The sequence below is a fragment of the Pieris napi genome, chromosome 12 (genome assembly GCF_905475465.1).
Source record: "Pieris napi chromosome 12, ilPieNapi1.2, whole genome shotgun sequence".
NCBI lineage: Eukaryota > Metazoa > Arthropoda > Insecta > Lepidoptera > Pieridae > Pieris > Pieris napi.
The window spans coordinates 10362917-10389053 of NC_062245.1; the positions used below are offsets into that span (position 1 = coordinate 10362917).

The following is a 26137-nucleotide window of genomic DNA, read 5'->3' on the forward strand; positions in this document are numbered from 1 at the left end:
TGACTAGATAACCCAGCGAATTTCGTATCACCTGCTAAAATGTGGTCGAACCTTCAAAAACCCACAAATTTCTGAATGAACCTAAAAATATTTGACAACCAAGTGACGATTTTTCTAAAAAAAGACGTCAATTGTTTTAAATCTACTCGTCGAATTGTATTGGATTATAGGGAAACGTCCATATTCATCAAAACCGATTCAGTACTTTTTGTGATCCATTAACTTTTATAATTGTAGCTTATGATAAAAATGCATATCTCACTGTCGCGTATATATTGGAATAAAGAGTATGACTATCGGTCAATAATTATTTATTTCTGCCCCATCAAAAGATAATAACCGTCTTGAAAATAATATTTGGTTCTTTACCAATATTAGAAGCGCCATCTAGCGAGTGAATTATAAACTATACATGCAATGATTCGTTTAAACGAAGTGTTGACTACGCTTCATAGGTGGCGCCTATTACAAATTTATGTTAATTTATATAATAAAAACATATAACTTATTTCAGTTGTGCATAATTTTGAATAAAATAAAATAGGTTTTTATACAGATTTAATAATGGAAATTGTCACAATAGCCACATTTTAACGTACATCAAAAATTCATGAATACACACCTTAACCAAGTGAACTGAAAAATAGAGGTAGTTTGTTCGATTTGTCAAATCCGTGAAATGGATTGTTTTAGAGCTTGAGAATTTCTAATTGAAACTGAATATACAAACACTTTTAAGTAACATTTTTGCATATAAGGTATGATTCAGAGTTAAGTCATAGTTTGGCTAAGTCTTGACTCAGAATCTTACTCTTAGAATCAACAACTAAATATACAGAATACAAGTTGTGAAGTAAAACAAGACTGCAAGTGTAACATCTAAATGATTTCATAAACCTAAAATTATTAACAAAATATTGTTTTTAACAGTTCTATGCATATTTTTAACATAAATAAAGTCTTTGTTTCAATGTTTTGTTGTAGTATTTGTATTTAATTCACATAATGTGATGTTTACATACAATTGCTTTTACTATGTAGAATACAATGAGTAATACATATGGTTATGATACAAGGCTACAGGAAAATCATCCCATTGCCATACCCTTGAGCACAAATTGTATTTTTCCAATTACTATTCTTTTGGTATTCTTTGCTTTTAAGGCAGATAAATGGTTTTGTTAGAAATGAAAGTGTGCTCTACAACATACATATTATTTACACAAAATATTTGACAAATTATACAGATATTTGTATTACTTACTCAAGAACTTGTCTTAATTATCTAGTATAAATATTCTTTAACTATCCGGCTACAAGGTTTTGTAATTCAGCAGTTAACTCTGAAGGGTCTATATTCACTTTGGCATTAGGCGCTTGCACATTAGATTCCCTATTGCACGCTTTTTTATGCACAAACCAATGCAAACGCTGGCATTCTCTATCACAATATTGCACTGTTTTACATTTGGAACATTTTTTTGCTGGCGTTTCTTCACCACAAGTACTACAATAAGGAACAGTGTCAATAAATCCTCGCTGGCCATTGATAGTACAATTAATCACTGAAAAGGCAGGTGGTGGGGCTTTACTTGTCAAAGAAGTAACCATCTGATGAAATGTTGTACATTCTCTGTATGGAAACTCCCGAACACAATCTTTAAGGAATGCATCCATCAAATCTAATGAATATCCATCCTTTCCTGGTTTTAAGAGCTTTTTAGTAAAAATTTCTACTATATCATGCTTCTTTTCACTCTCAGAGATAGGTTTTTGTTTATCACGGATATTACTAATTTCTTTTAAAATATATGCAAGGTAGTGATATTTAAATGCCATCACTTCATTGGTTTCACTGCCCCTTGTCATTTCCTTTTTACAAAGCATCTCAAGGACCTTGCTTACCTTCTCAGCATTGTCTAACAGACAGGAAGCATGTTGTAAGTTAAGAGCTAATCTAACTGGATGAATATTGACCCCTAGAACAAATTTATGCAGAGGTTCAACAAGTAAAGCTGGTAGATAGGGTTCAGTCTGTTGACCTTGAGGAGTAGAAAAGTAAGATATTTCAGTACGAGGTATGAAGTTGTTAATAGTTGCCACAGTATGATGGTTTCCTACAAAAGCCGCCATCTGAGCTGCCGTGCGCCCAACAGAATTAGTAGAATTAGGTTTAGACCCCGCATCTAACAGGAGCTTACATACTTCTGAATTCCCCGATAACGCGCCAAAATGTAGAGCCGTGTAATTGTACTCGTGGTTACCACAATTGACATCCGCACCCTGTAAATTATGAGGGGGTTATTTCAATACTATACTACCATTACAATTGCAAAATATGTATTGTTAAACGATTATTACTTACCCTATCAAGAAGCAATTGTACCATATCCTTGCACCCCTTATATGCAGCGTGCTGGAGGGCAGTCATACCATTTTCGTCTAAAAAATCGACACTGCCCTTGTGTTGAGCAAGTATATTCTTAAATTCCGTCAAATCTCCTTGTGCAATAACAGAGAATATTGTTTTTTCAGGAACGTTTGGATCGTCGTTTTTGTTGTCCATTTTAATTAATAAATTACTGGAAAACTGGGATTTTTAACAAATTAATACGAGTTTCCAGACAAAACCTCAATCACAATCCACAATGCACATTCACAGCACAGATAATTGATAGTTAACAGAATGGTAAACTGTGAACACAGAAAAGAAACTGAGTCGTTGGTTTAATGTCAATTGTCAAATCGCATAGATGAGTGAAGATAAATCTAATGTTTCTGAAGATCGTGACATTATAATTTATAATCCAATCCGCAATCGATTAAGGGAAAAAAGCGCAGGAAACTTCGCTTTCCGTTTCGTTTTTAATTACGCTTAAACCAAACCTGACCACAGAAATCACTACGAAGCTCTAATGAATTATACCCTATTCCCATCGAGAACTTAGTAGGGTAGAGGTAAGGAAAGGAAACATATTGCGTTTTCCAATTACAGAGCATAAGCGTTCCTGCACACGATGCCGTCACCGCGCCGTTGCCGCGCCGACGCCGCACAATTACTCTGTAGATACGAGTCGCGTAAAGCCCGCCACCGCGCCGCGGCCACCCCGCCTCCGCACGCGTTTCCTCTGTTTGATTCACTCCATTACTGGCCGTGTACGAACGAGCATGTGCGTAACTTTTTAAGAAATTACCATGCAAAATTTTGATTACGAAACGTTAATAACTTTAGCGGAGGCCAGAGAAGTGTTATGTTACAAAACTTTGGAAATGTATAAAGACAAGCGTAAAAGTTTAAAAGCTAGGTTTGAGATCTGCCATAATATTATATTATAATGAATGAGAACTTTGCAGAACTACCTGATACGGGGAAAAATACGTCTTTTTTTCAATTTTCTATACATATAGTAAGCAAGCACAAAATTCTTTTTTTTTTCATTATATTAGACATCTTTGCGTCACATGCGGTCTCGCGGCGTGCGTTCGTACGCGGCCAGTAATGGAATGAGTCAAACAGAAAGGGAGGGAAAAGCGCGCGGTGGCGGCGCAGCGGCGGCGAGGTGGCGGGTTTCGCGCGACTCGTATCTACAGAGTAATTGGGCAGCGTCGGCGCGGCAACGGCGCGGTGACGGCATCGTGTGCAGGAACGCTAATGCGACTCAGTGCCGCACAATGCCGCATAATGCTGAAGCTTAATTGGAACGTGAATTAGTTTTCAAATGCATCAGCAGAGTGCGCTAAGTCAGTGATGAAAAAAAAAAATGTTCTGAATAGAGTTAGCAACCTCATTAATGTATGTAACATAATGTGGTAAACAATAATAATTTGTTGAAAACTTTTTACGCTTATTTTAATAATCAAATTATTTCATTAAATTTTTTTTACTGAAATAAGAGAAAACCTTTAAAGAATATAAGGTTTTAACAAGCTAAATTAACAGTAAAATATTTAGTTTCATGTAAGAAGTTTACATCATTTACGTTTTGAGTAATTTTTTTTAAATGATTTCTAAAAAAATTATATACTTTTTCAAAACCATTGCAATGTTTACTAAAGTATAATCCTGTAAAATAAATTTGTTTACAGATCCGAATTTTAAAATAAAATTGTATTTATATTTTAAATGTGGAATATAAAAAAGTTACTATTTATACCTTCATCCATACTTATATTAATTTTTTTTAGCAGTTTGAAATAACTTTAATTATTTTCAAAATCTACGACGAAACGAAAGCCTTACAATTTTTTTAACAATAAATAATATTTACTAACGAAAATTTCGATAAATGCCAACTTAAAGAAAAACACTGGTCAATTTTCTGCCACTGTGTTGGTATTGATTGCGAGAAGCACGCGAGAGCATTAGTTTTGAGAGAGCTCAATTGTGCGAAGCGTTGCTGTAGTTGGAACATTCAACGTTGAGCATTCTGCCGCATAATGCGCTCTAGTGCTGTAATTGGAAAACGCACATTATTGTAGCTGCTTGTAATCAAAAAAAGAAATTCCAAACCTAACTTACCCTAACCCGTTTTTTTCTATTATTTGTTTTGATTTTGTTTTTGTTGCTTTTTTTGTTATTTTTTTGTTATTTTATTTATATTATTTTATTATATCCTAACCTAACGTAACCTAACCGAACAATAATAATAATAGATTTCTTTGTTGCAGATTGAGAGCAGCCCCTTCCGATTTTTGTATGAAATACTAATTAGGAAATACAAACGAGTAGGTATCGATAATTTCAAAATTTTCGATTTTCGATCAATCGACAAAGGTGATGAAATCTGGATATATTGCTACGAACACGAAACCAAAAGACAATCAGCTCAGTGGGTTTTCTTTTCGAGGATCGGCCAACTAAGGTTAAGAAAGGAAGAAGTCAAGGTCAACAGCACCGACAGTAACGCCATTGCTCCGACATAATAAATTACTTTTAATAATAATAATGACTATGGAATCACTATTACTATCAACCATCAAATAGTCGTTACTTTAGTTTAGTTTTTGACTTTCTAGACACACTAAGGCATATTGACTAATCCCCCAGGGCCAATATAATGAAACATCAAGGAGTACAAACAAATTTATTAGCGAAATCAATTGTCACAATGGCTGGTATGACAATAGATTATAAATATTTACTATTACGATAAATGTATAACATCTTAACACCAAATTCTACATTCTACTATAAAATGGATACAATTTTAGCCAAATATAAAGCTTCTCTTTGCAAAGCGGTTCAAGTGATTAAAGTTATATATTATTTATCTAACACGTAGAGAAAAAGTTATACAAGAAAATTTAAAACGGTAGAGAAAAATCCTACAATAAGAGATTATATGCATCAGATACACATCAAACGTTTAACTGCGACGTGTGGAGACGACCTTATCAAATAATGGAAGATCCTTTGATACGAACCATTTTACGCTTAAACATACATAAAACATAGTAAGAAATACATTTCATCAGTCCGCATTGCCCATCGCGGAGTGAGGAATTGTAAAATAACATAATTTAAGTACCTACTAAAAATGGAACACCATCAAACAGTTAACCACAACACCGAGAGAGAAAAATCCTAAGCTATATCGAATATAGTTAATATATTTTTTTAAATCACTACATACATATTATATATTCCATTAAAATGGTTGTTATAACCATATTGTGGGTATATGAACTTTGCACAACATCAAGTACGACATAAGTATGCCTATAAGATAAATCCAGGCTTATAATATTAATTTCCTACATTTACTATTATCTACACAGCATTTCATATTCCAAATCGAATATTCGAAAGATTTAAAATATAATAAAAGTTACAACTATTTTTTAAGCAATTTTAAACTGCCTCGTGATGAAATATTAATTTATCTTAGATTAGGTTAAGAAATGTATAACACTTGAAAGGTAAATACTTGAACTATGTCTATTGCAAAACTACAGGAAATCTTTGGAACCAATTTCTAAAATTTTATTTCAACTTTTTAATTCTATTATTTATGATCGATTATGACAATCACTGATGATTTTACTATTTGAATATTTTGACAGTTATGCAAGCATTATAAAATTCTTGTCTTGGGTCCAGTGTATTGTGATTAGTAGAACTAAATTGTGAACTTCGTACTATTTCTAATTGTTCCAGCTTCAACCTTATGCTCAGAAGTAATTTTAATTACACTACATATATTAACGACGGTTTACTGAATGGCGCAAACCACCGCATTAAATTTAGCATTATTTTTTTCTACAATAAGCCAGTTATGATTACTGCAAAGTTATCGAGTAGCTACTGCGTATATTAAATAATTATCCATTTACTAAGTTATGGCCTAGTTATTACTACTTGCTAATCTAATAATAAAAACTTTAAATAGCCCGCCCTATTTTGACAGCTTAGATAACAGCTGTCAAAACTCAATTCAAAGCAATTCCTTACAGCTTGACATGACATTGCTCAAGACTAGACTATACCTTGAGATATATATAAAAACCCGCCCGAAAAGAACGTCCTACTGTAATTATGTAAGCTAGACATTTAAACATAGTAGACGTCGAAGGAGAGTTGGGCTCACACAGGTGCTGGCTGTGAGCCATTGGGGGTGGTCACTGGTGGGGTAGTAGGGGTGGTGACAGCTGACGTCAAACGGACCCCGCCACTCTCTGACACCACTACCCCATTGTGTAAGGCGCGCTCCGAGTCCGCGTACGGGGTTGTCAAAATGTGAAGACGCTGTTGAAAATACACGTCGAATTGTTCAAAACCTTCTTCGTCTTAATATAAAATATATTCAAAAGGTTCAGCTTTAATGATATTTAATGCTTAAATTCACAAGTAGACCCTTGCGAATAAAAAATTCTTCGGTACCTTTAGAATATATTTTTAGATTTTTTAATTATTTAAAGATAAGATTACTAACGAGTCTTTCTTGTAATACACAACTAAAAATATTTAAATTTTAAATAAATAAATTATATATAAAACATACAGATACGATCAAAATTGTATGTGTATATCACTTTTACACCATCATACAACACAACCAAATTAGGTACCACTTAGATAAACGTATTGAATAGTTTTTATTTGTTTGTTTCCTTTTATAAATTCTTGAACCATTTTGTAGTTAAATGTATTATTATGTATTCCATATTTGGCTATATTTTTAATGTAACTGTTTGTTATTGTATATAATTTATGTTAGCTGTAGGTTTACAAAATAAATAAATAAATAAATAGACAAAAAAAAATACTTACCTCGAAAAAGGTTCCTTTGGTCGTCAAAATTTTATATATGGCAACAGTCGGTATGCAAATCACACTGGAGCCAGCTATAGCCCATCCGAGAGCGTTAGCCCACCATGGGTATATATAGCCTTCGTATTGCAAAGGTTCGTAATCCAAAAGCCCATACACCGTGATAAACAGAAGAAATGCAGGTGCAATAAATCGCCAGCAAATTCGCCAATAAAGGCCAGGTTTAAAGCCGATCATGTCTTGAATATCTTCGCAGAATCTTTCAGTACCTGTATTATTTATGTTTATAGACAATATTTAGTATAAAATATAGAATGCCTTTTATTACTTGAAATAACAAAGTAAACTTAATCCTGTTAAATGTTTTAATGAAAATAAGTGACGCAAATTTTTATCTAAACCTACTAAGTAATATATATTTTCTAATTGGTTTGCAAAAACCCCTCGGAAGGTCAGTCGTAGTCAGTTTATAGACTGTATTGTATAAATCTTACTATAATATTACAAAGATGAAAGATTTTTAGTTTGTAATCGTTAATCTGAACCGATTTCATAGATTCTTTCTTCAATCTTAAAGCCACAGTATCAGTGAACAATATAGGCGCATAATGTAATTTCAGTCATGTTTTTGTCAACATTTCTCTGCGATTATGAAAAGTGATGCGAAAACCGCAAAAATTTCCCATTGAGAGTTTCCCTCAGTTTGGTTGAACGCGCATTAAAGAACGATTTCAGGAACTACGAATTCTAATTGAAAAATTGTTAGGTGGTGAATTATCCATTTATTGAGGCTACTACCGAATTAACCTGGTTGAAACTGCAAAGCATATCTTGTAAATATATAAAAAAATAAATAAAATATATAATGAATGAGACCAAATTTAATTTTTCTACGCGAATCAAATCCAATACACTCTTGATTTAAACGTAATTTTAATAGATCAATAAAATAGACGCTTCTACGGGAATCGAATCCAAGACACTCTCGATTAAAACGTTTTAATAGAATAATACGCAGATATGTTTGATTCATGGGCCTCAAATATAAGCTCTTGGATTCGGGAAGCCAAACCAAGAGCAAACTTGATTAGACTGATGAAGGATATATCAATAAAAATAGATTTAAACAACTTTACGCCACTAAACGGTATATACCATTAAGTAAGTTTAAACGAAAATTTAATATTAATAGTTACAAAATTACCGTAAATCCACGACACGGCAATTGCTTCAAAGAAAACAGCGACCAGCATAGAATACCCCGCGGCATATCGATCCAAAAGTTGAAAGAAGTAGAAGCCACCTTTAGTGCACGATGTTAGACCCACAAAGAAATATAATGTGAAGAGACAGGCCACAAATATCTCCCTGTGACGACCAATTGGGGGATATTCGTCACTCAATGCAGTTATAATCGCTTCCGAACCACCAAACTGTAGATCAAAGAATACTGTTTTATGTGTTGAAGTTTTCTTTGATGTTCCTAGAAATTCGAGTGGGTAATCCATGTGTAGGGGACATATGCTCATATTGATTGATACATAAACGAATATACAGCCTAATTTAAGACTTGATTGGCTAAAGGAGACCCTTATTTACTAAAAAGAATTTATAAGAAGAATGTTTTTAACCCTAGGGTCTAGGGATAGGGTCTCAAAGGTTACATCGTTCTTATATTTATGATCCGCGTACCTTATAATGATACATGAGTTACAAGTCAAACGAAAAGCGTTTCGTGGTACGGTAGACTACGGTTTACTTAGACGTCTATAAAATTTTCACTTATATTATGGTGTCAGTATACTTATAACATACGTATATGTAACGCTTTAGTCTATGAGAGAAATGTACTCTAACTATTGAGATGAATTGTACACGACATATACGAGATGGACGTGTTTACTTGATTCCCTACATCGAACCTTAGATAGACCTTGCCGCCGCAATGTGCCCGAAAGGGAAGAAGATTTTCAAAGGTGTAAATTAAATGACTGATTAGTTAAAAGAAAACATCTCTTATGTTAGTTTCCGATTTGATATTCATTTGTAGGTTCAACAAGTACACTATTAGTAATTACAATTTCAGATAACTCTAATGTCACACGCATTTGTAGCATCGAGTTACTTACAAAGGAAAGTATTCAGTCGAGAATTAGCGCTAAGTTGACTATTAATCTGAAGGTGAACTAACCTTAAAGAATGTGAATCAATAAAAAGAACTTACAGAGCTATCCAAACCCAAAGTTAGCAGCATCATGAAAAATATTAACGCCCAAAATGTGGATCCTGGCATAGTTGCTATAGCTGCTGGGTAAACGACGAATACAAGGCCGGGCCCCTCGGTTGCCACATCCTGAACATCTTTACCAGAAGTATAAGCCATGTAACCCAACACGCTAAATATGACGAAACCAGCAACGAAAGAGGTGCAAGAGTTTATAACGCTTGTCAAAATGGCATCCCTGGAAAATTTTCACTGTAATAAGCCAATATGTCATGAAAACGTTAAACAGAACTGAAATTCTCGAAAATTTAAATAAAATTGCATAGTCTCAAATTTCTGAACCTGTTTCATGACCATTTGTCAATCTAATAGGCGAGTAGGTGATCAGCCTCCTGTCACTGACACACGCCGTCGACTTTTGGGTCAAAGGCAAGTGTCTTTCCTCACGATGTTTTCCTCCACCGTTCAAACGAATGTAAAATGTGCACATAGACAGAAAGTCCATTGGTACGGGGATCGAACCTACGACCTCAGGAATGAGAGTCGCACGCTGATGCCAGTAGGGCAGCACTGTTCATTATATACTATATACATAAAAGAACTGAGCATTATCACCGATTTGGATTGGGCCTATGACAGTTACATTGTAATTATATCCAGAAATAGAAATTTTAAACTTTTTATATTAATTATAATTATTAATTCGATCCTATGGATTTATTATATGTTTTGTTCTTGCCCGATGGGGACGTGAAATTGAGCAATTTTTGGTGAGTATAAATTTTTAATTCTTTAATCTATATCTTGGAAAATTTAGCCTAAGTATGTCTCAAAGAAAAACATTTAATTTTATATCGCGCGCTTTTTTATACAAACATATCTTTGTTTTATAAGACTTCTAGACTCTAGTATAGTACAAAAAATCGAAGAGATAAAATAAAATTGATTTATTTAATAGCAAACAAAAACTATGATTAATAGTAATACTTGTAAACGTTGTTGTGATATTTATTGTACGACGCATATGCCAATAGCACTCCAAAACCTGGACCCAAAGAGAAAAAAACTTGCGTGGCAGCGTCTACCCAAACCTGAAATAATAATCATTTTATTTATCAAATTCTTTCACATTCATTTATTAGTAAGATATATAACATTTTTATTTATCGTGAAATAATTAGACACACATAGAAAGAAGGTAGGCTGCTTGAATAATAAGAAAATCTATGAAATATAGGTAGAAATGTGTTACGAAACTTTGTCAATATTTCCTGCAGCCTTAGTTCCTAATTCCGAATCTCAGGAAAAAGGTGAATTAACTGTTAATTAAGTAGTATGTTTGACTAGAAGTTTTCATTACTACAGCTACTTAGGCGTAAAACTTTAAACCAGGAAAATATTAGTAATTTCTGTTTGGAAGACGGAAAGATCATATGTATAAAAATAATAATTGTTTATTTATCGTGTATATGTGTGTGTGATTTTAATCCCTATTTATTAAACGTTTAGATATCATACCTGTGGCTGACCTATCGCTTCAAAATTAGGACTCAAATAATACGCAATTCCTGTCGCTGAACCGGGAAGGGTAATCCCTCGTACCAAGAGAATTAGCAATACAGCATAAGGAAATAGAGCCGTGAACCAAACCACCTAAAATAAACGGTATTATTTGATAATTAATCCAGCAGTAATTCTGCTTTAAGTATTCCAATAGCAGTTGTTATATGTATGAATAATATGACCGATTACGGCAATTATTGCTTGGATTACTGACGTTGAATTTATAAATTTTAAACAATTTTCTTATTAAGTATATATAATAGATATTATTCGTGATCCGGCGCGCCAAATGCGACGATTTGGCGTCATTATTTTTTTTTGTAATTGTTCTAAATAATTAGATCCTTTAAGAAATTTGACATATATTGTGAAGTTGACGAAATATATGATGTTTTTAAAATTAAGCGCAATGCTTAGATTACGATATTTAAGATTGTAGCGATCGTAGCCATTAAAATATGTACTCACTTTGCCAGACGTACTAATACCTTTCCATAAGGAAAAGTAGCAAATAATATAAACAGCCAGCAAACATAAAGCCATGTCCCATTTAATCGCTCCCAGATCGTGAAGCCCTTCACTGTCTTGTAGTTCCAGTATTGCCCGACTAAAAAAATACTTGTTTTAGTACAAAAAATTCCCTAAATTTTTTACTTTTGCCCTATGAGTTTGTCAGAGTAAAAATCTCTATATTTACAAGTGAGGTATGGACATATTAAATAAATATCTTACTTGAAATATTCGGAAGCTGCTGATGTGAATGGTGTAGCTCGAGGTGCCATGGATGAGCTGTTACGAACTCGGCTTGCATTTGCTGTCTCCCAGTTGGCTTCGAACTAAAAATATCCTTAATTCAAATCGCTTTTATTTCAAAGTGAATTTAAAGCCAAGTTCCAAAGGTTTAATTATGTTTTGGAAGTCATAGGATCCATTCAAGGAAAATAACAATTGTTTCGGTACACTAAACCGTATTTTATCGTATGCGACGGATCCATTCAAGGAATATAGAAATTGTTTCGGTACACTAAACCGACTTCTATTGTATGCTACATAACTTTTTTTTTCAGAATGTTTTTATTAACGATTTTTAATATTTTAAACGAAACTTACCGGTTGACAAGCCGGTGTGTTCCATTCATTATCGCAGTTGGTCCATGGTAGCATGGTGGTGAAAGAGGCGAAGAAAAAACGAAGAGCCCATGCGATGATAACGTTGTAGTAGAAGTCGACGTAGAAAGCAATCAAAACCACAGCGTAACCTATGCCTAATAACATATTTTTCACAATATATTTAATACTTATCTCACTCATAGTAAAGAAAATTTTCATAATCAGGCTTATATAATAAGTAATTATAACTGTTTCAAGACAATGTCATAATAATAAGTTAAGCTATTAATAAAAATCCTAAATATGTAATGAAAGTAGTACTTAATAACCTTAAAAAATATAATATAATAACTAAAATATATTATTAAAAGGATTCCCTTTAGGCAAGGTTCCGAAGATATTGGCAGTGTTCCCCCGTTGAATAGCTAGACTAATTCTTCAGACAAAGTCTGAGGTAGCTGCCAGCTTTTCGGTCTCCTGTGATGTCGACTAACCTATTTGTTATTTCCTTAAAAAGCCTTATAGCGCTAAGACCCCACGCACCAAGGGTCTCGACACCGAATGGGACAAAATAATATTTGGAGCCTAGACCCCTGTATTTGCATGCTTTAGCTTTTTCAGCAGCTTGTTCATGTAAATTGTAAATAATAAATGGCTCAAATAAAGAGTATTTGCTCCAACTTTGATTTTGTTCTGAGGCTGAGGCTGATCATCATGAAACAGATTCAGAAATCTGAGGCCCAGACCGAAGAGGTTGTAGCGCCTGATTTATTTTTATTTAACGTATTCAAAATAATGAAAAAAAAAATTCTAACCTATACCTAACATACGTTATAAAGTTGCAATAAAAAAATATTATTCTATTATTTCCAGACCATTAGATTCTATCCCTCTAAAATCATATCATACACCACTCAGCGCAAGACGTGACAATCGAGTCAAATAAAATCACTGAACGTAAGCCGCGAAAATCGCCTTTGAAAATCGTATGGCAGCGGCGAGCACTTAAGGGGGGTGAAATGATGTCAATTATGACGTAGGTACGAGTAAGTGCTTCGGAATTACGGTCTACATATATCTAAAATTATTATATTACGGCTAGTGTACGAACGCATCGTTATCCGTAGGACAAAAGCGTAAATAAGTTTATTAAGTTACTTAAGTTTATTAAACTTTAAAAGCGAAAACGGTGAAAACGGATACGCCTAAAGAAGCCTCAGAAAAAGAAGAGGTTTACGTGTGGAAGTGATTACACTATTAAGTTTAATTCAGAAAATTAATTATTTATTAAAGATTTTATAACTATAAAGTCAAAGTCAAATCATTTCTTTCAATTAGACCACCTAAAATTAATTTATTTTCTGACTAATTTATAGAGTTTAGACTTGAAAGGCTGTTTTATTTTTCTTTTTATTAGTTTTATCAACGTTCAATGTATGCGCACCCAATTTTCCGTAGTTAAAAAAAAAGGAAATACTATTCGTTGATAATAATTAGGCAAAATTGTTAGTTTTTGTTATTCTATATTACTTACCCTTAAACAACGGAACGAGCCTGCCCCAGCAAGTAATAGCTCCTTTGCGATGGAACTGACCCAAAGCCAGCTCCATGTAGAAGAGCGGAATGCCCCCAACCACCAGCATGATGCAGTACGGTACCAAGAAAGCCCCTAAAAAGGAAAAACAGGGAAGAGTGAACCTACTGCTCGACGAAGATTGAAGAAGACAGATGGCTTTTCGAAAAACGGATTATTATAATTTGTTTCTTTGGAATTCAATTTAATTAATAAATAATAACTAATAACTTCAACCCCAAGGTTGAAACATTTTTGTATATTTAACTAATCATTACTATTATTTTCGATCTACAATTATAATTGTTCCAGGAATTGAACCCAAAACTGTTGGTAAACAAGCCACTAAGTCCTAAGTTCGCTATAATAGTTACAGTAGATAATACGAAATCCTATCAGTTTCAATAATGAATTTATGAAGGTGACAGAGGATTAAAAATAATAAAAAACCAGCCAGTAACTAATTAATATTTTCTACATAAAAAGTAAATCCTCTTAAGGTAAAAACTTCATTCATTCTAAGATCATAGGTCGCAATTCTCGGGACAATAATTTCATATCGACGGGAGGGCGAAGCAAATTGCGATAATTGGCCTTTTAAGACTCGCATTTGAAGCTTTTATGAGACTTGAGACATTTTACAATAGTCACGACTCTCTCTACTTCACTTCCATTGTCGTTGATAATAATATAGTCAATTACTATAAAAATATTCCCGGACCTATTTGACGTTTTGACGCTGCACTCTGTCACACTTATACAACTAAGTCTGCACTATAAGTTAGACAATATTCTTCCTTTATTTAGATAAGCTACAGATCAGTTCAATGGATCAGTAGCTATTTTGTGTGAAGATTTTTTCTATATTTACGAAACACGACATACCTTTGCGTTTATATAATATTCTAACTAGACATTTGTTATTCTATACGTAGATATATAAAAAATATAAAGTACCATGTGATTATATGCCATATAAAATTAAATTACTATTTAATTGAATCCTTAGAAAAAGATTTTATAAAAAAAACATTCACAATTGGAGCCATATAAAGTAAGCAGCAAGTAAGCTAAAGTAATTTCTGTCCTACAATTGTGAAATGAGATGCTTCCGTTATAGACCAATCAGGAGCAATTTACAATATTACCACCTACATATTTCCATATAACACTTCTATCTTGCTATTAACTTTAGATATGCTACATATTAAGGGCCTTTTAAAGTTAATAGCAAGATGTTAGTGTTAAAATTAAATTCATAAAGGCAGGAACTTATCATGAATTTCAGATACATCTTAAATAAAACTTTAACTGTAAACAGATATAATATGTGTACGTGATATTTAAAAATTTAAATCTTGTATAAAACTATATAAAGATTGTATACAATAGTTTAGTAGATTTCAAGTTACAATAGAGTAGCATAAAGTAAGTCCTGCTTTAATTTCAAATCTTGGTTGCGCTATCGCTTATAAATCAAGTAGTATCAGAAGGGGAGAAATGGCAAGGATTTACTTTATTGCCGGATGCAACAGGTCGAGAATAAAGAGGATCTCCGCCTAAGTCGACCAAAGTGTCTTAAAAGTTCCCCGCACTTAACTCGGGTTGAGTTATGCCTTATTTTATGTCACTGTTCTCACATGGTTGGAGCTTTTGTCGTTGAATTGTGAGATTTTGCTTTAACGATAAGTCTTTAGCCTATTCTAAATTTAAATTCAAATCTTGACATACGCATCTGAATCTAAAATATAAGTGTGTTCAGTGTAATATATTTATTATAAATTTACATAAAATTATTACTGTCAAACACTAGATGTGATCCATGATCTACATTTTACTTAAATAAAGGTCTCAATAAGATTAATGATTAGTCATATCAAAGATAATTCAAGTCTTACTTATTATTGTCTATGGTCCTATTATGCAACCTCTTTGTATGTATATTTTTTGGTTAAATAAATAAAATGTTTGTATCTGTGACGTTCGTACATTGCTTTATTAATCTAGTCATTAACAATAAATTTCTTTTTAAAATTCAATTTATCATCCAAATATTCTTGTAATAGAATCTCGACGCAATTCCCCAGTGTAACAAGTACCGGTATCCAGATGATTGGGTATTATGAGATTTCCTTCGGAACTGAATTAAATCCGCAAGGGTCCGATACTTATCGATATTGTTTCCATTTCAAGTGGAAATTAGTTTATTGACGTATTTAAGGTTCGCTGAATAAAAGATTTAAATTTTTCACTTCATTTGTTTTACAGTAATTTTTGGGTGACTTAAAAAACTGAAGATTATCAATTGAAGCATTGGGTGCAACAAGGGCGTATGTTGTAAAATAGCGTTTCGAGAAAATTGATATTGAAAGTTTTAATGTCTTATATTATTTGAATACTTGTAATTTGACTTACATTAACTTTATTATTTGTTAGTCGTATGATTTAGCAAAAATATTAAGGTATTATAACTATTTTAAAGCAATCAGAAACATCGTAATATCATCGTTTTTTTTATTGCGTTATCCGCCCTTGTTGCACCCAACTGGTAAAACACATAGGACGTTAATTTCACCATTGATTTTTAGGGAAAATAAATAACAATTTGAATACTTATGTAATTATTTTAAATTAAAATGTAAGTTATTCATGTGTATTTATTACAATCACCGTTTAAATATTCAACTTTCTTAATTTTTTTTCTGGCTTTCGTGGGTTTAATCACATTCATCAAAATATTCACTAGACTGAAGGGAATCAGCTGCAACTGGCCTTTTCCAGGAGGAAAAAGTATTTCCATTGATTATCTCGTTTCAACTTGTCAGGCCCAACATTCTCTCTCAACTTTAACTACTACATTAAGTCTAACCACGACATTAAGAGGGTATCTTGCTGCGCTTTTTCACCTATTTTCCAAAAATCACAAAAAAATCTCTATGTATTTTAATCGAGGTTAATACAACATTTTTTGGAAGAACACGTGGTAAAATGTTTAACCACCTTTTTAGGTACCTTCTTTCCTCGAGCTGATGTGTATTCTTCACCGAAACTTATCTTTAACTTTCGAACATTTCTTTTCCACAAGTTTACATTCATAACCTTCTTTTTTCCCTTATTTTGGGGGGCAAATGTTCACTCTGGCCAGCATCTGATCTTAAGTCACTTGAATCACTCGTTTCAGTAATTTTTTATATTAATAAGTTATTACGTGTTCGAATTTAAACGCACTTTTGTTATCTACGCAACAAGGGCGTAGCGCCACCTTCGATATTAATGATTCCTACTCCATCTGGAAGCGGCTGATCGTAACGAGTTTTTGGGATACGAAACTTGATGGCTCTGTGCATGTTTTAATGTAATAACATCAAAACGGGCTTTAGGTACCGAACGCCCTTGTTGCACCCAATGCTTCAATTCAATTGTGCTTTCTTTTGTTTATGCGAGTAAGTTATACCAAGTAATATTTGGATAACTTTTCAATCAAATGATGAATTTGTGTCTTCACTACTTATTAATAAATCAGTCTTATTTGATTGTTTTAAATAAAGTACTCTTTTGTTTTGTGATTTATAATTTCGCTTACAATAATAACGACACAATTATAATTGTACTTGTAATATTACTTATATTGTATCAGCATTGCAAATGCGTTGCAACTAAAAGCCGAGACAGGGCAGTGATGCCAACTCCTACATAATGTTCCTCCTAGAACCAACTTCAAATACCCCTAAATATACTAATACCCCTCAAAAACCCCTAAAGTTTTTTACTGTACTGTAGATAAGAGAGATAATTTCAAATGTTTCAAGTAGTATAAAATTTCGATCTTGGAGTATTATAGCTTTTTGATTTTTCAGTTATAGCCACACTTTGCATTAAGTTAAGTTTGTTGGTCGGGTTGGGCTTAGTATGAATCGTGCTTTATTTAAAAAAAAATGTGAAAAGTACAAGAAGTAAGACAATGAGCCATGAGTTATTTTTATCTGAAATAAAAGTTATTCATTTCATTGTTTTGTTTATAATTTAAGATTTTTACTTCAAGATTCAAGAAAGCAATAAAACCAGTTTCTATATTGATTATCTATCAAGTAAATTCATATTACATTTTATTAAGGCGAGTATCAAATATTCTATTATTGGATTTGCCTTACGCGACTCTTCAATTTATTAAAGATATGTCAAGTGCATTACATTATCTGACAATTTACCTAAATCAAATTGTGTGTGCTGTCGTCTGTCTCTGGACCAGTGATTCCCAACCTTTTATGCGCCATGCCCCACCTTAGCCTTTCTTAAATTCTTAATAATAATTTTTAGTATTAAAAAATTTAATTGTTCACTTAAGATTGTTAAATCTTAGGTTTTACCAAGAAATTGCTAGGAGATTGTTAACGAAACACAGTAGAATTTAAAAACATAATGAAAAACTGCATTTCAATTTCCAAATTATTTTAATAAATTTTGGTATAGCCCCCTAGCCATAGCTTAAAAATCAAATTGGACCTCACGTTACAATAATACGCATTAAATGTATACGTTAAGGAATTTTTATTTAAACTTCTGATCTCAAGATTTTCTTGTTAGCTTACAACGAAAAAATAATGGTGATATTATGACCATCAATTTTCCGTTAATGAAAGTCAAATCGTGAATGTGAGTTGTCTCGGTAACTGACGCGTGACTGATGTATGTGACCCTTTCGTATGATGAAGGGGCACAATCAATTAAGGACCACACCGACGTTAACTACATTCGGAATTGGTTCGAAATAAAAAGAATCAGTGCCAAAGTCCGACTATATTCACAAACATGTTTTTATTTCATACTTGTGTATGAAATAAAAACAAATCATAATTTACAATAACAATTTAAAAAGGCTCCGCAGTCTTATTCGATCCAAAATGTTTTTAAGGAAGTTTGTGCCGCGCACCAATATATAGAATCAGCAGTCCAATGAAGTATTTCCGAACCAATTCGACTTAGGATCCTTCAAGAAAAGAGCGTACCAAATATCAAAAGGCCGACAGCGCATTCGCGTGCCCTCTGGCACTGAGGTACCGTTTAGGTGAGATTGCATTAAGTGAACTTCCTGGCCGTTTGCCCCCTGTTCTTAAAAACGCAATAATTGTAGTAAAAGAATATAAACTTGGAGTTCGTCCGTAACAGATCATAAAAAGTTAAGATATGAATGCGAGTCTAATCTCCATATTCAAAAACTATGAACGGCAATTAAATGTACGAATTACTGTAGGATATTAAAATACAATATTAAATTGTTTAGATTTATCTAAAGATGATGTAAATATTTTATTTGAAAAACTTATTATAAAACGTAAAAGTCCGTGTAAAAATTATTGCAGGATAAAATGAACATAACACCAACACAAGGAACAAAGTTAATGGTCCAGTGCTTCGCGAAATTGAATTATTCACAGCTAAAGGCGACGTCATAGGCAAAGGCCACGATAAATAAATTTCCGGTGCGATCTCCGACACAGGCCTTCAAGGATTATAATATCGCTATATAATTAGATCTGGGGCCGATCGGACCTCCTCTCTCCATTACCTTATTACCCTCCCATTATTGCGTTACTAATTTTCCTGCACGTCGACAACTAACGAAGTTTCGGAGCGCGCTTTGATTGTCAATTACATCTTGGACGGCAAAGGGACAAAGTGGAGGAAAGGGATGTAATTAGTATTGGAAAGTTTGTTTTTGAAGATGTGAGTTGCAAATAGCTCTCGGAAAATAAGTTTAGTGCGTACCTATCGTTTCTAGATTTTCCTTCTAATTGAATACACGAACGTGCAATGACGTGCGGAGTCTGCTTTGGACCTTTTATGTTTCATATATCACTTACGTAAAAACATTTTTTCATCTATATGGTCGTCTATCAAATTATTGAAATTCCTTTAATTATTATCTATCATTTTTTATTTAGCATTTCCTTGTATATATTCAATATTCCTGTTTATTTCTTTAATCTCCCTTCTAAAAATGGGCGATTTTATAAACGCGTTTAACTGCTTTTATTTATTCTAACAGACTATCACTCATAGTGTTTCATTATTTTAAGACCATGTTAGTGTGGAAAAACCTCTTTATTTTTATAAATAATCTCTCTTACTCTCGTCTAAATTCTTGTTACCTTTATTTTAGGACAATTAGCCAGAGCGATATGTTATCGTCACGCATTAGCGTAGGTGTCACACAATCAAAGATAGTAGAACGTCTCTTCATGTCAATGACCGTGACCCTGGCCTCGACCTTAATCATAAGGCAATTGTATGAATACACATTGCATAAATCGAACATACATTTTCCTTGCACACGGCATCTCCATTACCTTGAACTAGAGTTTAAATCCGAGGGAAATATTTCGTGGTTAATTAGTGCAGTGAGCGCTCTCAAGCAACAGAGGCTTAGAAACAAGAAGCTGTCGGTCGGTCATTAGACTTCAAGGGCACTATACACGTCCTGCATGCAATCAGACTGTACTGCAAGGTGTAGGAATTGTTCACAATATAGCTAAGTATAACCGATATTTTAAGTAGAAGGATTTACAGTTATTATAGTAAAAGTTTCTCAAAAACGAGGAAAATAATAGTTTAATGAACCTACTTTGTTTTGGCCTTAATAATTATTTTGATAAGTGAGAACTAGTTGAAAGTTCGTAAATAATAAAAAAATACATGTAATGGGTTCAAAGTATAGGTTATTTCTAAAATGAACAACACGAGTTTGCTCAAAAACAGTTGTTGATATAAAAATAATGACTTGAAATGTTGGAAAACTTCTTATTTTTTGTTATACATAATGATTAGATTTTTTAGATGTCAGATAAAAACAGTTGTCCTTTTTTGTACTCTTAGCTTCGTCATATAGTATTAAAAAAAATTTTTTTTTATAATTTGCATGTAGTAAATATTTTGAACTTTTTTCAATCAATATTTTTAATCAGGGTAGTATTATATATGTATCACTATAACTTTCTTTTATACCAAAGATGTATATATACTTTAGTGTCACATAAAAAATATACACATAAATAATTAATTGATTAAAAACAACCTAACTTTTGCATATTCTATGGGCTTCATACTTTCGATTGGTATAGAATTTATCTAATAATCATACCGGTGAAATGTTTAAAAAAATATTTTTTTTTAAATTAATTAAAAATACTCTGGACTGAAATTTGCTAGGCAACCCATATGGATTATATTTATTGACATATTAAATTATATATAAAATAAGTTTCATTAAATAAGCATCTCGGTGAAGGTCGTTGTATAGCGGGATCTTAGACCATATATAAAATATTTATTTTATGAATTTAACTGAATTACTTATAATTATTACTTTCTTTATAAAATGAATGCCGTGTTAGTGCACGTAGTGTGTATTTTATGTTCATATAACAGTAATTTAATTGTAATCATCAGTTATTCAATTAAACCCAGATCCAAAATTACACTGTAAATACAAATCAAAATTTTTCATAATTCAGCACTTTTTACGTCAGTAAATAGATTGTAAAAGTCACGTAGAATTACTGATATCAAAGTGAACACAACTCAAACTAGCAATGAAGCGACAATTAGCGTGGCAAGTGGTGGCGAGAGGCACTTATCTAAGGTCGTTTCACTTGCTTGTACCGACCCTTAGTAGTGTCTACTTATACCGAAATTGCGAAAATGTATTAAGTTTCATAGGAAATTTGGGCATTTTAGATAAAAGACTTTTTGACTTTATTAAATTTTTAATAGTCATATATTTGTAGAATGTGTTAAGTTCCTAATCGCATTGCGTCATCTACTCTTGACAATATATTTTAATGAAACACGAAAAGATACGTGTATATAGAAAAAAACGTAATTAATCGTCGACGCTGTAATGTTATGGTAATTAATGATTGAAAAAAACAAATGAAAATTCTTATCACATGTAGACCAAAATTTTAATATGTTAAATACTAAAAATTAATTAGCCGCAATTCTATAGCTATAAAATAGTTTCGCGCTGTATTCTCGATTATTATTTTCTACTGATTGATTAGCTTACCTCCTCCATTCTTGTAGCAGAGGTAAGGGAACCGCCAGACGTTTGCGAGGTCGACAGCGAAGCCGATGACAGAGAGAAGAAAGTCCACCTTCTTGCCCCATGTCTCGCGCTCGCCGACCGCCGGAGTCGGCGTCTTCAGAGACATTCTAGAGGAAGACTCGCCGCCACAACCTGGAACAAAATAACATGTCAACTTTGCACTGGTATTACGCTTAATTTTAGACTGTTAAAGCTATGTCTACATATACGGATTAAGTCAATTGTAAAATATTAAATTTTCTCATACCATAATTGCAGTTTTCGTTATATATTATTAGCTCCAGGAAAAATCATCCTGCATTGATTCCACCTTTTATTAACATTTTTACAACCAAAATTTACATTATCGTATTATTAATATTGAAATATAACATATAAAAAGACGTAACATTGTCTACTTCACAGAAAAGGCGTCTTCGAGTCAGGATGCAAACCTACATTATAGGTTTTTATTCAATATTTTTTACAAGCATTAAGTAACATTATGTTTTTATTAATAACCAAGCCTTAAATTCCAATATAGCTTGAATTATTCTCAAAAGCTCTCCACACTGAATCCACCATTTACGGAACGCACAGTTATTTGTTCACTTAAATAACTATGAGACTAAGACGAGTGTACGACACACCCAAAGATATTTATAGTAAACGGGAAATATTGGAAAATCAGGCGCAGGAAGTTTTATGTCTGCATGATAGCTTTCATTTTGGGGTACCAATGAAAATATTCTTAGAAGAATCGAACTTTGACCCCACAAGCTATAGTCGTACGTATACGCTACTGATAATGCAGTAATTGAATTTATACGAGAAAAATTACTATGTAACTCATAACATATTTGCAGACTCCGAACCCAGAACCTCCAGGTCGAAAAAAGTGCCTTACCGTCGAATAAATTAATCAAATAAATGCTCTGTAATATATGGCCACAGTATTTCGTTTCTGGGAAACATACTTCAAGAGGTTATTTTCAATTCCAGACCGTCCAAATATGATTTAATTACCGCTTCAACCGTTAATAACCCACGATTGTTCCCGAAATAATCATGGTCCACTCCATTAGCGGTGTTGGAGTGGAGTGACAAATGTACCGGGATGACTGAGGACCCTCAATATGAACTGACCCCTGGCTAGGGTTGCCAGTTTTATAATTGAATTGCAGCGAAGGTAGAAAAATAACTCATATTTCTAAGTTTTCAATCCAATCCAATTTTTCAGAAGTAAATCTATTCTAGATAGATAGATAATTTTTATTTATACATCTACATGGAACCAACAACAGAGCTGGTGCAGCTTGTGAAGCGGCTGAAAAAGCTAAAGTATGCATATTGTCCTATTCGGTGTCGAGACCCTTGATCCGTGGGGTCCTAGCGCTATAAGGCTTTTTAAGGAAATAATATCAAAAACGTTAGTCGATATTACAGGAGACCGAAGAGCTGGTAGCTACCTCGAACCAAGGATCAGTCTAGCTATTCAAAGGGGGATCGCTGCCAGTATCTTCGGAACCTTGCCTAAAGGGACTCCTTTTAATAATATATCTTAGTTATTATATTTTAAGGTTAGTAAGTTCATTTAAAAATAACAAGTCGATTTCACTAAGCGTCGTTGTCTATTATTTTTATTTTAGAATTTGTGATTTGTGCATTATAAATCACAAATATAAATTCATTTAATTGGAAAAATCAAGCCGTGGTAGCTACGGGATCAACCCAAAGCTTCTTATGTGTTATTTGCTTTGCAAGGAATAAAATAGTAACTGTAAAAAATCCTGTTCCAGGCATTAAATAAAATTGTGTAGCAACCCTATTTCCCAAAATGTAAATCGTCGAGTACATGTCATCGCCAACCCGATTTCGGAAACAGCCTTCTCATGGAGCACTTCTATTGCGTTCGCTAATTGGATTTATTCTGCATTATACACATTTTCATCTGAATTTTTAGTTACATACACTATCTTTCATTGGCCTATTAATTTTATTGTTATTTACGTACTCTTATTAGACACTCTATGACGTCAAAAACATATTTACAAACCATGTTTTCTGGCTAAAACAACTTAATTATTTTTTTAGTTCTGGGCCTCAGATTTCTGTATCTGTTTCATGGTCATTTGTTAATCTAATAGGCAAGTAGGTGATCAGCCTCCAATGCCTGACGCACGCCCTCGACTTTTTGGGTTTAAGGCAAGCCGGTTTCCTCACGATGTTTTCTTTCACCGTTCGAGCTAATGTTAAATGATATGATGATGAATGAATGATGCACATAGAAAGAAAGCCACTAGGCCAACACTGCTCGAAAACAAAACAAAAACACCTAAATTCGTTGAGATAAAAAATTGGATTGATCAGAGAAATTTTATTAATTTTATTAGTTGTATTTATAAAAATCTGTATATTCCTAAGATTAAATCATTCTCTTTCTTAATATGTGTTTAAAGTATAATTTGATTCTCTTTATATATTATTTTAGAATTATTTGCTTAAAATTTAAAAGTAAGTACTTTTATAAAATTTATAATCAATAAAAAATTATGTTTTTCAATAGAAATTCGAGGTTGCTCACCTTTATTTTCATTATTACCGATTTATTTTTAGACCGAATTCTCGAACAGCGTATTAGCATCGCATCCTAATTTATAGTAAGCAGTAATCATGATTTTATTTACTAGTAGATTAAAAGTCAAATTTGTATGATTTTAATATAAAGAATGACTCAGCTTTGGAGCGATACGAGACATTTTCCTACAAAATCCTGGTCTTTTTTATATAAACACCGCTGGTTCTTTAGGTTGTGTTTTTGGAGCCACAAAACATGATTAGTTTATATTTTAATATTTAAAAATTAAATTATTACTGATATTTTCTTCAATAACATAAAAACATCCGATGTTTTCAATTCGTCAACCAGGATAAATAAGCATCGTATATTCTTGGAATATAAGTATAATAAATAACCTATCATGCTGAATTTATGAAATACTAAATAAAATATTCCACTAAATATACAACCTATTCAACCTCCTCAATAAAAATTACTTAATTTTTATGAAAGTTAATACTGAATACACTGTAAAGATTTTATAACTTAAAATCAGTAATTTTAATAGTCTCAAAAATGATTTATGTATTTATAATTGATTATAAAAATGTTATGTTATACAATTTATTTTTTTATAACTTAAAATCAGTAATTTTAATGGTGATCTAGTTTTAAAAAATGATTTAATTATAATTGATTATAAAAATGTTATGTTATACAATTTATTTTAAAAACAGTACAGAAACTGGAGTAACCTAAAAAACCTAGGTCTGGGACTTAGCTTTCTTTAACAGTTTCGTGATCTATATTTAATAGGCAAGAAGATGTTCATTCTTCTGTACTCGATTTTGTTTTTATTTAGGTTATTATTATTAATTACTTAAAATGTCATGTGGAACATGGTGTAATGGTTGCAGCTCCTTACAAACGTTATGTAAAAAAAGAACATGGCGATTAAAAAGAGTGGCGGAGAGTTTATTGCCAGTTCTTCTCTTCCGTTCTACGCCCTTGATTTGAGAACTGGCAGTAAATGTAAAATTAGAAGCATTAATATTTATTTCTTTAATGACGAATCACAAGTGTACATTGTGTTACCTACGTGAATAAATGATTTTTGATTTTTGAATTTGAATTTGATTCACGCCGTCAATACTTCTGATTACGGTTTCGTCACAATGCTATCCATCTCCGTACGACTAAGTATTAAATGCGCACATAGACCATTGTTAAAGAGCCGGGGTTCAAACTTACGACCTCAGGTATGAGAGTCGCACGCTGAAAACACTAGGCCAACGCTGCTATAAAAGTATCCTATGCTGTACATAAAATTGTACACGAATCTGCAAAATTTGATACAAGATAAGTAAAAGAACTTACGTGGGGTTCGGCGGCCGCGCCATCTCCGAGCGCCGCGTATCGCTGCCGATGGAACAGTGACACTCGCATCCCGCAATCCAGGTTCCTCTATCAAGAGGGCGTGCCCAACGAGACCACGCCTAGCATTTTATCGGAGCTTTATACATTTGTTTAATATGCTGCATTGATCTAGAAATCACAATTACACTTTAAGGCAGAAATAGCCTCAGTTTTGCTGCTAACAAAGAGTTACAATAACAGCATTGCAATAATATTAACCTACAACAATATGCGGTAATGCAGTCATGATATGTATTAACTAAACAAACAAGTCTTATTACAGTTTTGAGTTAAGCACGTAGTAAGTATATTTGACTTCTATATGTCAAAAAGGATGT

At 32.9% G+C, this 26137-nt stretch overlaps 2 protein-coding genes across 2 annotated transcripts; both read right to left on the minus strand.

Moving 5' to 3' along the window:
• Window positions 1-543: 543 nt before the first annotated feature.
• LOC125054609 (ankyrin repeat and MYND domain-containing protein 2) lies at window positions 544-2669 on the minus strand. The gene is made up of 2 exons (XM_047656603.1): window positions 2366-2669; window positions 544-2283 (listed from the first exon to the last, which is right to left on the minus strand). Exons 1-2 carry the CDS (start codon window positions 2564-2566, stop codon window positions 1306-1308), a joined length of 1179 nt encoding a protein of 392 aa, XP_047512559.1. The 5' UTR covers window positions 2567-2669; the 3' UTR covers window positions 544-1305.
• Window positions 2670-5070: 2401 nt separating this feature from the next.
• Window positions 5071-25803, minus strand: LOC125054740 (sodium-dependent dopamine transporter). Its single transcript, XM_047656784.1, has 12 exons — window positions 25761-25803; window positions 21806-21976; window positions 13702-13836; window positions 12168-12322; window positions 11790-11893; window positions 11526-11664; window positions 11013-11147; window positions 10482-10585; window positions 9495-9732; window positions 8475-8703; window positions 7271-7539; window positions 5071-6745 (listed from the first exon to the last, which is right to left on the minus strand). Exons 2-12 carry the CDS (start codon window positions 21948-21950, stop codon window positions 6584-6586), a joined length of 1815 nt encoding a protein of 604 aa, XP_047512740.1. The 5' UTR covers window positions 21951-21976; window positions 25761-25803; the 3' UTR covers window positions 5071-6583.
• Window positions 25804-26137: the final 334 nt, after the last annotated feature.